This window comes from Lytechinus variegatus, chromosome 11 (assembly GCF_018143015.1).
Source record: "Lytechinus variegatus isolate NC3 chromosome 11, Lvar_3.0, whole genome shotgun sequence".
NCBI classification, from domain to species: Eukaryota; Metazoa; Echinodermata; class Echinoidea; order Temnopleuroida; family Toxopneustidae; genus Lytechinus; species Lytechinus variegatus.
In genome coordinates this window covers 14,203,381-14,217,284 of record NC_054750.1, presented here as the reverse complement: position 1 = coordinate 14,217,284, position 13,904 = coordinate 14,203,381, and the positions used below count along the sequence as shown (strand labels likewise).

The 13,904-nt window shown below is 36.0% G+C and overlaps 1 protein-coding gene across 2 annotated transcripts in view; it reads left to right on the top strand.

Moving 5' to 3' along the window:
- The window catches only part of LOC121424390 (rapamycin-insensitive companion of mTOR-like), an 82,924-nt gene that overhangs the window by 52,261 nt on the left and 16,759 nt on the right, over window positions 1-13,904 (top strand). Inside the window, exons 10-17 of one of the 2 annotated variants that reach the window (XM_041620058.1) lie at window positions 3,353-3,435; window positions 4,018-4,105; window positions 4,857-5,014; window positions 6,106-6,186; window positions 6,960-7,060; window positions 8,344-8,509; window positions 10,121-10,195; window positions 13,388-13,492. In XM_041620058.1, coding sequence (XP_041475992.1) covers window positions 3,353-3,435; window positions 4,018-4,105; window positions 4,857-5,014; window positions 6,106-6,186; window positions 6,960-7,060; window positions 8,344-8,509; window positions 10,121-10,195; window positions 13,388-13,492 — 857 coding nt within the window. The remainder of the gene's footprint in view (window positions 1-3,352; window positions 3,436-4,017; window positions 4,106-4,856; window positions 5,015-6,105; window positions 6,187-6,959; window positions 7,061-8,343; window positions 8,510-10,120; window positions 10,196-13,387; window positions 13,493-13,904) is intronic. The other variant, XM_041620059.1, reaches the window with a different exon arrangement.

Sequence of the window (13,904 nt, the reverse complement as noted above, 5' to 3'; positions counted from 1 at the left end):
ATATATTTGGTTTTAATGTCATTATATACCCAGTCATACTTCATGGTACCATTTAATATCACAATATAAACACCTCATAAGGTCAGGAGATCTGACTTACATTATGGCTTCGGAATTTGGTATTGTATCTCAAAATTACTCCAATGCATTGCATAGGCCATCATTTTATCTTTTTCATAATAAAATCAATTTTGGTTAGAACAACTTCTACATACAGCATTAAAATGATGAATGAGATTGTCATGTGCATAAATAATCGATACATTTTCTATAAAGTTAACCTCAGAAGAATAGGTCTGCAGTATATGTAAAACTACATGTATGAGAATACTATCGTACATGTATATGCCACTCATCTATCCATGGAGGCACACACATTTTTTTTTTAAGTGGAATAAACCGAACACCACATTGATCACTCTAAATTTGTTTTCACACCTCTGAGCAGTGTGAACACACCGATGATGTACAGTGCCCATGCAGTATAGATAACCCTATATTGTCCTTGATTGCTGTAAGTGAAAAACATCCTCTGTATGATATGATTCAGTATGACAACAAGGTCAATCTGCTTCACATGCTGGCATTCATCAAGGACAGCGATGGTCAGTTTGGCTTGCCATACAGGGGTAAGGTGCTTTCAGACAGGTCTACAAGTACTTTACCTAGTCTACAGGCATAGACCCTGAATGAAACTTTGATCAACAAGTGGGTCTTCACACAAGACTAGCACATATGAAACTTGCTGTTTTAAGGGCTTTCAATACACAACCATTGTAGGCTGCGCATTCAGACCCTTTCATTCAAGTGTAGGGTTTGCACAACAGACTACACTTTACCCTAGCAGGAGAGCTGCTCCTGACATAGGCAGACGGTATGGAGTGTAGTCTCTGCACCAGACATTGTACAATTTGTTGAAGTGTCAAATTTGAGTCTGTGCATGAAAAACTACTTTCAGACCTGCTTGAAAACTGAGAATACATGATAATCTCTGATTGGTTAGTCTACCGGATCTACCTCGATAAAGCCTGGTTTACACCGGACCTGAATTAATTGCAAATCCATCTGAATACTGGTAATTAGGTGGTTTCTGGAGTATTCTGTTCTCCCTCCATGAATGCAAGAAAATTCAGAAGGGATTCGGGAACATTCAAATCCACGGAAACCATCCGAAGCAGGCCGTATTTTGGCAGGATCAGTCCGAATTTATTCGGGAGAATTCAGTTTTGGTGTAACCTGGCCTTATAAAGAGAATATCAGGTATTTTTGCCAGTGTGAAAGCAAAAAAGATAGAAAGAAAAGACCTGCTAATCAGCAGGTACTACGGAGGGGCAGGAAAGGATGGGAGGGAGGGGAGGGGGGGGGCTATGGGGGAGCAAGGAGACCGACAGACAAAGAGAGATAGGCCTACGTAATATGAACTACAATCTTATTAGGTGGTTTCAGACCGCCTCGAAGTTCGCCAGTTCCAGGTATTCTCTGATCGGGAAATTTACCCCGATCAGAAAATACCAGGTATTTTGGTAATGTGAAAGCAAACTACGCGTAATTTCCCCGAAAGAAAATACCCGCTAAATAGTAGGTACTTGGCGAAATTACGAGAACTTTCGTGGGGATTTTTCCAAGGTCGCAGGTATTTTGGCGATGTGAAAGCAAATTACGGGAACTTTTATCCCAGCGTGTCGTTGGGCGCGGCGGCGTGGGTGGCTGCTGGGCAAGTGATTTTGAATCTCCCGCCTTGCCTGCTTATCAGACCACACTGCGCATGCTCGTAACTTCGGGAACTTATCCCAAAGGATGTGTTTCGGGGCGGTGTGAATGCAGGAATAATTAACGGGTATTTTTTAGCCTTAAAAAGTTCTCGTAATTTAACGGGGATTCTTGTGATCGAGGCGGTTTGAAACCGCCTATTGAGTGAAATTCCTACAACTAACAAACTTCTGTAAGCAAAAGAGAATGCAGTAAATATGTCAGAGTACATTTGCGGTGATGACCGATATTGACAGGCTACTGTGATTAGGTTATGCAGTGTAACTTGGAACAAAAAATAGTTTACTGGTTTGGTGCCAAACTTGTGGTTTTATATTTATAGTGGTAGGAAGTGAATACCTGTGCCGTATATATGAATAATCATTTAATGTAGGTCACTAGTATGTGGATGGTTTTTAATATTGGACAGTGTGTAAGAGTGATATTCCCAGACCATGACAAATGAAAAAAAAATCTACATCAGTACAGTGTATAAATACATGTTGGTGCTTCATTTGTTCATACCCATTTGATTACAGAAAATACCTGGTAATCTGATCAGAATTTTACTTAAGATCGAAAGTTATATAAAGATATTTTGCCAGAGTGAAAGAAAATTTTGTGTATTGTCATTGAATGAAAGATAATACCTGCAACTCAGTAGGTACTTTCAAATCATCATTACCATCAACTCCTCATTATGCGATAATTACCACTAGCTTATTCCTTGTTGTTTGGATGGGTTCATGACACTTTCCTTTGTGCGATACTGCTGTCAGATGATAAAAATCTCGAAAATCGGTTTTCTGAAAAAAAAATGACTTAAAAGTTTAGAGGTTTAAGCTTTTTTATGAGATGGAAATAATGCATTTTTAGCAATGGGAAAAGAAGCACAATAAACACTAAAAGCTGAAGAATTTTTAGCTTATTTGGGGTTTTAATTATGAAATAAACAAGATTTTTGTGTAGATAGACTGTTTAACCACAGCATATGTATACACACATACATGTACTACACATCATAAGATGGTAAAATGGTCTATCTTCTAGATAGACCATTTTACCATCTTACCTCAATGTACAACATTCTTCAGTGATTTTTGAGATAGACTGTTTTACCATCTGATGGCTGTGTGACGTGGCGGTAAACTGGTTTACCCAAATAAAGACCATTTTATCATCTGACAGCGATGATTAAAAAATCTCAATTAAGAAGATTAAAAGATTTATGTAAAAGATAGCTCGTTTTACCTCCAAAAGATATTACCGACAATGGGCCAACTCAAAGATACATGTAGAGCATTTAACCATCAAATATGAAGGCAAAATACAAAAAAAGTACCAAGGTAGCGGAAATTATCTCTAAATCAAGACATGATAGGATTTTCTCGATAGCCCCATACATGTAGGAAAGAGCGCCCTTACATTACAAGGAAAGTGAATTTACCTCAAAAAGTCAAATTTTAGAGTAAGACCGTTTTACCATCTGACGGCCGGATAGTTATTACTTACTCCTGATTTTATTGTTTGAACAGTTCCATATAAACACCCCCCATAGTGCGATAGTTATTACTAACTCCTGATTTTATTTTTGTTGCTGTAGGTATGATACGGCTATGTAGATCTGATGCCACTGGGTTACAGTCCCTCCTTGCCATCCTGTGTGTACACAATGATGAAAACAGAGTAAGTGTCTTACCATCAATCTCCAAAAAGTTCCCAAGTACTACATGAATTTAACTTGAATTGTCAACTATATTAAGACTGTGCTTCGCTAAAGTCTGTGGTTGATAACAAGTTTGGTGTTGATGGTTGTATTGGTGATAAAAGAACAAATTATATTACTTTTCCTAGAGCTCTCCAAAATGTTTGGTCTCGTCTTGGTCTAATATTTTTAAATCTAATTCTTATTTTCTTATACCAGTTGGTCTAAGCTCCACTTTTTCTTAAATTTGATAACTGAAAACTCAGTTCATAGATAGTTCACCTAACCATATAGATTAATGCTGTTAGACATAGTGGAGGTTTTTAGACGAAATGTGTAAATGTGTAAAACTATGAATTATACAAAGTGGTGCATTACATGTGCTGAATAGTTATTAGACCAAATGGCTATTAGACAAAATAGGATTAGACCAAATGAGATGAGACCAAACAGCTAGTAGATGAAGTGGGTGTAGACCAATTGTCAATTTTAGTACCCGAATTTCTTGCAGTACATGTTCATTTACCTTACCCCAAATGTCATGACTTTTTATCGTATTTCAGCGATACCTCCTGGAAGTGCTGTATGACATCTTTTACCTGCCAATTCCTGAATGGACAGAGGACTTTGCCACAGCACTACAGAGTATAGGTAATTTCTCCTTTGTTTTGTATGTGAATAAAAATGATTATTGCTATTTATTTTGGATGACCCAACATGGTTATGGTTTCAAACCATACTCCAGGTACTAATTTCCTACAGCATAACATTCATCTATTTTGTTCTGATCTCAACTGAGGTGAAGGAATATGGGGACTTGTCAGAAATTTAACTTCTGAAGGTATCCATGGCAAAGAAGAAGAGCGTAATGGGGTTCATGGTACACCATGTATTCTTTCGGGGGCATATGTTGGTCCTGAAAAGGACCACCCAAACTCTAAGTCTGTCTTCAGGAGAATTTATTCTTTGAAATGCGGTGTGCGTTACATGTACAGTTGCTCCCCTAGAGCTAGGGTAATTATACTGCACTTTCATAGAGTGCTTAGAGACTTCTGATAAAAAATGTTCAGTTAATATTCATTTCTCAGGGTTTGTCTTTTTACAGAGTATTCATTAAAAATAGTGTGAGGATGTGGATTGTTGTGAGGTTTAGTTTCAAGGTTGAAGGTTATTTTTTTTTTACTTTTAATGAGCCAAGTAGGGCAGATGTTATCACAGCAAATGGCACAAAATCATATATTTCTGTTGTCTCTTTTAGTATATGGGATCAATTATACATGTTTATATATATTCAGTTGTTTCTGATTTTCTGATTTTTTTATTTTATTTTGGGGGCCCAATTTTGAGAATGAAAGCACTTTATGACTAAAGCTGTGATGTTAATGATATCCCTTTTACACAGATTCTTGCCAAATGAAAAGTTCCTGGAACCTCACAGAAGGTTTTGTTGTTGCCGAAGCTTTGGACCTGCTTCCAAACAGGGCCATCACCAGACCAAACCTGACAGAGAACCACTTAGCCCTGCTCCTCCTTGCCTTTATTAATGCTGGTCTACTAGAGGTAAGGCACTTCTTCCCACAGGAATTTGCCTCAGCATCTTTTTCTTTCTAATCTTTGGGAGCGTTTCAAATCTGACAACTTCCCTTAATGTTGAATGTTTAGAGCAGTGTTACTATGGTAACTGTCAGATAAAACTGAACTTGTCGGATAAAAGTCTGACAAGTCCTTTCATAAAATGCTCCCCTTTACCGCATTTAAAAGGGAAGTTCTCCCTGACAAAAAGTTTATTGCAAAAATAGCAGAAAAATTAATTTAGGGTATTTCTGAAGGTTTGAGAAAAATCCAACAAATATTAACACACAATAAGATTTTTTTTTAGTGACATCATATGCAAGCAGCTTCCCCATTTTAGTTTTAAAAAATCAATGAATTGTCATTTTCTCAAAAACCTGAAAATGGTTTTTATTGTACTTATCAATATTTAACAAATTATTTCACACCTCATAATTTTTTTTTTCTCAGTCATCATGAACAATTAAAAAATCAGAATTTATGCATTTTATATTATATATCATATAGTGCAGCTGCTTGTATATGATGTCATAGTTAAACAAAAAATAATAGTAATAAAAATAGCAACTTTCTTAATCTTTGAGGGATTGTCCTCATACCTTCACCAATGTCTTTAAGTTATTTTTTTCTGGTATTTTTACAACCAAGCTTTCTTCAGATTGAACTTCCCATTTAATCAAATCGGTGAAGGGTCAGGACATCCACATAGATAATAGATACTAGTTTTGCTTAGCTACCTATAAATAGATACGGTTTCAGTGACTGTCATTTGTTACATTCAATAAAATTCATAATTTCATATTTGATTGCATGTTTCATTTCATCACTTTTGATGGTATTTGCAACTTTTTCTTATACAATTACTTTCATCGGATTGGTTCACTGTTAATAGCATACAACTTTTGATGATTACAGTATTTTTACCAGTCATTGTGATTACTTTGTTTCATAATTGCATTCATTGTTTTTAAATTGGTGGCATTCATTACAATCTATTCAATTTTGATTGGATTGATTTCAATCGTTTCAGTGTTGATTGCATGCATAATCCGTTCATTTTGAATACTTTCATGTTGTAGAGTCTCGTTGAGGTGGTGACATCTGACAATGCTAATCTGTCCATTCAAGCTACCATTTTGCTCGGTGAATTGTTATATATGGTAAGTAAAAAGGGTTTTCTTTTTCAATCTAACAAAAAAGGCATCTTCGTACTTGCATATATACACTAGTGCACATCAAACCTCTTTATTATATGTCATGTGTAATCTGTGACAGAATTACAATTCCTACAATATGGGATACAAGAATACCCTAAGGTACTTGTCAAATTCATCCTGTAATGTGACCTTGCCTCGGAATGTAATATAGATCTGCCCTCGCGTTGTGTTCTGAAAACCTTGAGTTTTAGAGATTTTGGACATTTTCTTTCCTTAATTTTTTTTTTTACTTGTTATAGGTATCATAGAATATATTTGCCTTCTCTCAAATTGAAATCACTTTTGGCCTAATTCATTGTGATTCAGCAGTAAAAAGTTCATTTGAAAATCATTGACAGAGTAATGTTCAAGAGAATATACCAATCCATGGTGGTGATTTTTTACCTGATTGCTAAGCAAGCAACGAGAGGACCAACGGCTTAAAGTCCTCTCCAAGGGACCTGGTAATGAGGATTAATGAGTTACCAAAGGGCACTAGCGGACCAAGTGGGAATCGAACATGGGCCACCGGTATCCGAAACCCCCGCTCTACGGACTGAGCTATCGCCCCTCCTCATCTCCTAATCTATTGTAGCCACCCTTCATCCTTTTAGTTTTAATTGAATGCCCACCTGAGTTATTAATGTTACCATTATGAGGTGCCATAGAATATATTACTTATGAATTGTAATTGAGCTATGGCCAGCATTAAAATTGTTTCTAAATCCCTTCCACAGGCGGACAAGATACTACCTCCAGAATGTGAACAACATCATCACTGCCTACCAACACTCATGACACTTGCTGCATCTTTTGATGTGCCGCTACTTCAGAGAAAGTAAGGCATCATTCGATTTACATCCTTCGTTATATCGAACAATCCTTTTGGAAAACAGCTGCTTGTTTGTTGCTTTGGGTAACATTATTGCCGATATATGAGTAAAGTACATTAAGAAAAATAAAAGGAGGAAAAGCATTGGTTTCAGATTGTCAATAAAAGATGCAGATTGGACCAGGGGTCTGTTGCATAAAGAGTTGGGGTATTCTTTTTTCAGGAGACACGTATTTCAGGATTTCTGATTTTTTTCAGTGGAGTTATTCATCATTTTTCCCTGATAGCCTTTTGAATCATTAAAGAAAAATAAAAGTAGTTGCAGTTAACACTGATTTCACGAGAAAGTCTTAAAAACCAGGCTTAATTGTCATATCATCGAGGATCTAGATCTGGTACGGTTACATAAACTGAACTTTGTGAAATCTTGGAATCTACGCTGAAAAATGTTCACACTGAAGATCACCAACACGGATAAGTGCACATGGGACAGTGTATTATTATTGCTTTGAATGTCGGCCCGACGCTTGACCCAATCCTGTGCTTATTTGTTAATTTCTCAGCAATTACACAAATTCTTCCAGAATTCTTTGGCACATATTGCTTATTCATACAAACAGACACATTGGTGGTCATTTCATTGGATTCTGTATGAACTCATTTTGAAATTGTTACCACAACTGGCATTTATCTTTTCCATCAGAGATAATGGAGAAGCGGTTTCTTGAAATTTGCTCTGGCGGCGATTGATGCAGTAGGAATTCCACACACTAATCGAATGACTAATCTCTACCTTTGATTTAACAATGTACATGTAACCTACCCTAAGCCAAGCCTGAAACCTAAAGTAAAATACTATTGCAACCCTAACCCTACATTTTGGAAGAAATGAAGCCCGGATTTGAATTGTCACAAGAGCAAATATTGTGTCCAGAGGAGAAGCTGGGCACCCTTCAAATTTTTAAAAGCTACCTATTAATCAAATAGTTTGTCATCATTATCATCAACATCTTCATTAGCCGCACCTGAATTTTAACAATCATCTTCTTTGTCATCACCACCACTACTACCACCACCATCAACATCACCACCATCATCTTTATATCCATTATACAGGGATTCAACTTTTCTAATTAAAGTCTGAATTTAGACTTTTAAAACATATTTTCTGTCATAGAAAAACACCTTTTTTATGACTTAAACAGGCCATTCTAGATGATTTTCACACTTTTTGTGAAGCCTTAGTGGCATCCCTAATTATAAGCTTATTTTTTCTTAATCATCTTCAGTCGTGCGAGTGCTGCGGTGACCAATCTCGAGCGGCATCACGAGATGAAGAAACGAGGAGTAATACCGTGCAGCCTCTATCTGGACCACATCCTCAGCAACTCAGACATGTTTGTCACCCAGAGGGTGGTAGCCGATAAGAGCAAGGATGTACCGGTGGTATCAAGGGTAAGCCACGCCCAGTATGGTAGTCATTTGAGGGTATGAGGGGGATAAGAAGCCACACCCTATTAAGAGCTATGCCCATTGTGGTATCTTTAAAGTGTATCAGGGAATAGATTGAGAGCTTCACTGTAATAAGTGGAGGGATGCACTGGAAGTATCTGGGTTCACCATTATTAGAACACAATCTTTCTATTTCGGGTCATTTGGGGAGCCACACCAATCATGAGTTTAATATTTTATTCTTTTTTTTCTGAAAGAATATCTTGTTTCTATTGTTATGGCTGTGGTATATAGGGTAAACCATGGTAGACATTTTATTGGTATGAGAAATACAGGGAGTCCTACCCCAATAAGTGCAAGGATGTTCTCTGGTAGTACCAGGGGTACACCACGCCCAGTATGGTATCTGTATGAAAGACATAGGAAGCCATGCCCTTAATAAGAGCAAGGGTGTACCTGTGATGGTATCAGTGTTCAACCAAACTCAGTACTAAAATTGTCTATGGCTTTCTATTTAGGGTCATTTTGGGGAGTCACGTCATTCATGAGTTTAACATTTTATTTGTTATTTTTCTAAAAGAATATCTTGTTTCTATTGTCAGTATGTGATAGCTGTTTTCAGATTGAATTAGAGTTAGATTACCCTTTTGTCTGAAGCTAGCTAGCCGTGCATATAATACATGTGAACAGAGTGCTGAATGTTGAAATTGTGCATTTTGATATATACATGAACATGACAGTATTCTTAAAATCAGGCAATTCTCTACTATAGGAATTGGGCTATGTTTCCTATAAAATGGTGTACTATTTCGGAGCTAACTCTTGGTCATTGTTAAGTTTACTGCATTGTCTATTGTTTGTTTGGTATGAAAACATGAGAATTGCTTAGTTTCTGAATGATATTTGCAACGCAAGATTGTCGTTTTGTGGTCCATGTTGGAAGGATGAATAATTTGAAATGTGTTATCATTATTTGTTTTCCATGGCACTCAACTAACTTGCATGGCTTTTAACGTACATTGCATGAAATTGATTACATGTTTTCCATGATTAACCGTTTTACTAACAAATCAATCTCATATGTTTTTATTCATCCAATTCTACATATATATTCCAATTCTACATATATATTCCCCCATTTTATCCTCAGTTTTTCCCCTTCTTCATGTATAAGTATACCTATTCATCTGATGAAATTTACAATAGTAAATTCAGATTAGTATCATGATGGTTATTACTTTTGTTCTTTATTGATTTTTTTTTGCTCATCAGAAAGTTAAATCATAAATTTGAAAACATGACAGTAATTACGTCATATGTTTGATTGGAAATAAATTATTCTGTTTTCTTACCCTTGTAATATCCTTCAATGTATTATACTATCAAATTTTGGACAAACATTTCATTGAAACACATTCCTCTCTTAGATGATAAATTTTCAATCATTAAGAAAAAAAAAAATTTCATCGAATTATTTATTTACTTAACTCTGTGACTTTATGTGCATTTTTCTTATGCCAATTTTCAACGTTTAAGGATTATACTGATTATATGTAATTGGTGTTGGATAATTAACGGCGCTAATTTTATCTTTCCTGAACTTGACTGAAAAAGTCGCGAAGCAGATCGTTCTCCTCACCCTTGGGAAAGTCATCGTCCTGGGACAAGATATCAAATCGGTCAACGCAGGTCTGTCCAAAATAAAACTCTTCATAATATATTCCTATTCTCTTTTTGTCTCCTCCTTCTTATAAGGCTTCTTTGACAAAATTTGAATCATGCAAAATTAAATTGTAGTATTATTTGCAAATCTGTCCATTCCAAAGCAAAGACAAGATTTTGCTTGATTTAGTGTAACCTGCTGTCCAAATGTGTCAACCTAATTTTAAAGTGTATTTGTTGGAAAATGAATAAAAATGCAGACTTTTATTTCTTTAAAAATATTTCAAAATGTGCAAAATTATTTGTCAACCTTTGCAATGAGCTGATTTACTAAAAAATTATTTTTGAAACCTGAAAAAATCTTTTAGCTATGATACAAACTGATTATTGTTTTTGCATAAAGGTAGGTGGAAAGCTAAAATGTATTCTTTGCCATAAATTTGCATAAAACCCGGCCTTAAATCTCAGTCATACATGTAGCAATACTAAACTGATTAAAAACCAGACTTATTCAAAACCAACGTAAAATTGACTTCACACTTCTCCGATTCTAATTGTTTCCAGAATTAGTTCTGATCGATGACTTTGAAAAATACTTGGTAACTAATTTCGATCAACTCCCAACTGTCTCCGAGCTGAACTTGCTACAAATTAACTCTGATAATTTACTGTACTACATGTACTCCAAGCCGACCCCAAAGTACTCCACATTGACTCTATAACTTGTTGAAATCCCTTCTAGATTGACTCTAGAAGCTTTTACCTTGTTGGTTAAGTAATTTCTGATTTGGCATTAAGCTGGATGATCTGTTTGATCCTTAGTAAGGTATGACTGAGATACATATAACCAAACTGTAGATATCAATAGATCTGCACCCTTTTGATATACATTTTCACATGCTTAGCAAGCTTCTTTATTATCTTCATTCTCTTCTGGTTTTCAGTGAAATAAATAAAAAATAACCTCTTTTGAAGTGCAATTTCTTTCCTCAATTTAAAGCTAGATTTAGTATGGGAGCTATTTTGAATGTAGGAGTAATAGATTCTTGTTTCTTTACAGATCATTCTGAAATAATCAGTTTTGTTTTCCTCTGCTCTCTTTTATTTTGATACTTTGTTATATACCCATTAAATTATTTCATTTGTTTAAATTTGCTTATATTTTAGAACTATATAAGAGTACATATATATCTGATGTATTTTTCATTGTCATTATTCTTATAGAAGTGTTTAAATTGGAGTAAAGATGACTTGTACATCATCTTATATTTTTTTTTACTTCATTCTATTACACTTTGTGTTAGGTATAGACAAATAGTGTAAAGCGACTTACTACTATACACTTCTACAATTCGGTGGATTTACAACACGGTGCACCATCTATCGGTTGCAGCAGACGGGCCGAAATTCGCAAAGCCTCATGGGGGAAAAAGTCAGCATGCATGCAATTATGCTGCGCTGGCCGACGTGGCTTGCATATGTTTACTAGGGTCCAGGAGATGGGAGAGAAGTTTGCCACATATTTCTTTGCGAAAGTTAGACCGTTTTCTTGAATTCTCCCTCCACTTTCGCCGAATCGTCTTCATCTTTGAAGCATCACAGTGCACTAGCACCATGCGCTGCCTGTGCCTGCACGCAATGTCGACCCCGAAGTTAGAAGTTTGGCCTGTTCGCTGCAACCGATAAATGGCGCACCGTATTGTGAATCCACTGAATTAAGTGTAATTGTAAGTCTATGGAATACCGTGAACATCGATTCGATCTCTTTAGGTTACACCTCCTGGGGGGTGTTTCACAAAGATTTAAGTATGACTTAGAGTCGCACTTAAAATACCGAGTTGCGTACAGTATGAAAGGCTTGACCGCATTGGTCAGATCGTGTCATGAGGACGCGCACTAATGCGTGTCTATCAATAAGATCGCGCGTTGCATATCATGTACGCGTCGACATTTAAGTGCGACCTAAGTCATACTTAAATCTTTGTGAAACACCCCCCTGATCCCTCAGTTCTGTGATTTTTGTTATATTTTATCACTTTTATATTGCACCAGCTTTCATTTGCATGGCTCACATTCTTTGGTTTATTATTTGCATATTTTACATGCATGCTTGCATTCTCATTTGCATAATCTGCATAATCTTCATGAAACTTCTTGCATTAAAGCTACATGCATGTGTACTGATAATATGTTATCTTGTTTCTTGATAATCTTGATTGAAACACATCACCATTATTCTTACATCATGATATATTAATGATTTGGTTTAGAAAGAAATTGAAAATATAAGATGCAGATAAAATGCAAAATTAAGGAAGTAGACTTATTCTATTCAAAACCCCTTTTTCTTCATCAAAGTGTGGAGTATTCATTGTGTGATAATGAAATGGTATTGATTTGAGTATCATAGAAAAGAAAAGCAAAGCTTTATTGACTATGGCTGCATGACAAATATCAGGATAGACATAGAATTGGTGCTGTTATCTGTTCAATGTAGATATGCATCAGTGGAATGGATTATTTAATGTGGTTCCTATCTTACGTCTACTTGAATGAGAAACATGGACGTGTACAAGTTAATCGCTTGAGTTGCTTTGCTTGATATCATCTATTGATGTCTATGTTGATGTCATATTTTATTCATGTATGCACAATTATGCAGATGACTGTGTTGATTGTGAATGGTTGGGTGCTGACATACATGAAAAATGAACAGTTTAACATGAGGCTTACTTTATGTGCATGCATGATTCGTATGAACAACAATCTAGTAACAAGTTTGTTCGGAGCATAGATATAGGCCTACATGTATTTTCTAAGACATGAAGTCATGCAGTGTGGGATGTAAAATGTGGAAAATATCTTCTGACCAATCTTCTGTGTTTTCCTTCTGAGATGTATAAACTTTGGTGTTTTGTGTTTGTTGCTGTAAGCAAAGGAGTTTCTTCACAATTTTGTTGCGTTAAAGACTTTAAGGTTTCCTGCTTATTACAAGAAGACAAATAAGTCACCTAGGTTGAGTGCCTAATGGTGTAATGAAGGTGTACTATGGTGTAATCATGGCGTAATGATAGTGTCATAATGGTGTAATGATAGTGTCATGATTATGACTTGATGGTGTAATAATAGTGTCATGATGGCACAGTGATGGTGTAATGATGATGTGATATTGGTGTAATTATGGTGTTTAATGATAATCAAATATTTTATATGAAACAGGAGAATGAGGATTCCGCAGTTCAGACCATGATCAAGGAAACCTTGGTCCTGACGACCAAAGACTACTCCGTCTGGAACTGGGAACTTATTGGAGGAGCAATCAAGGTATGAATATGAACTCTCTTTGTTTTCTCTGTCTCTTTTCCTATTCATGCAATAAAACCTGTTTATGAAAACCAGCCAAGGGGTACAAAAATTGGTCTATAAAAGCAGATGTTTCATAAAGTTGTGCACATACTGTAACACAATTTGAAACCACAAAAGTGAATAATACATGTACAATGGGTGATTTCAAGTCCGATGTTGGTGTTGGTGTTGGAACCACAATTTTGATTGCTTCCCCCAGCTCCTTAACCTATTCTGAGTTTATGAAACGGATACAGATCACATTATTGACACCCAAGCAACTAGTGAGTGACTTTTCTGGACCATTTTCATTTTATGTTTGGTGTTATACTGGTGTAAAATCACCAACACCAAAAGATCAACAGTGAACTTGAAATCAACCTATATAGTC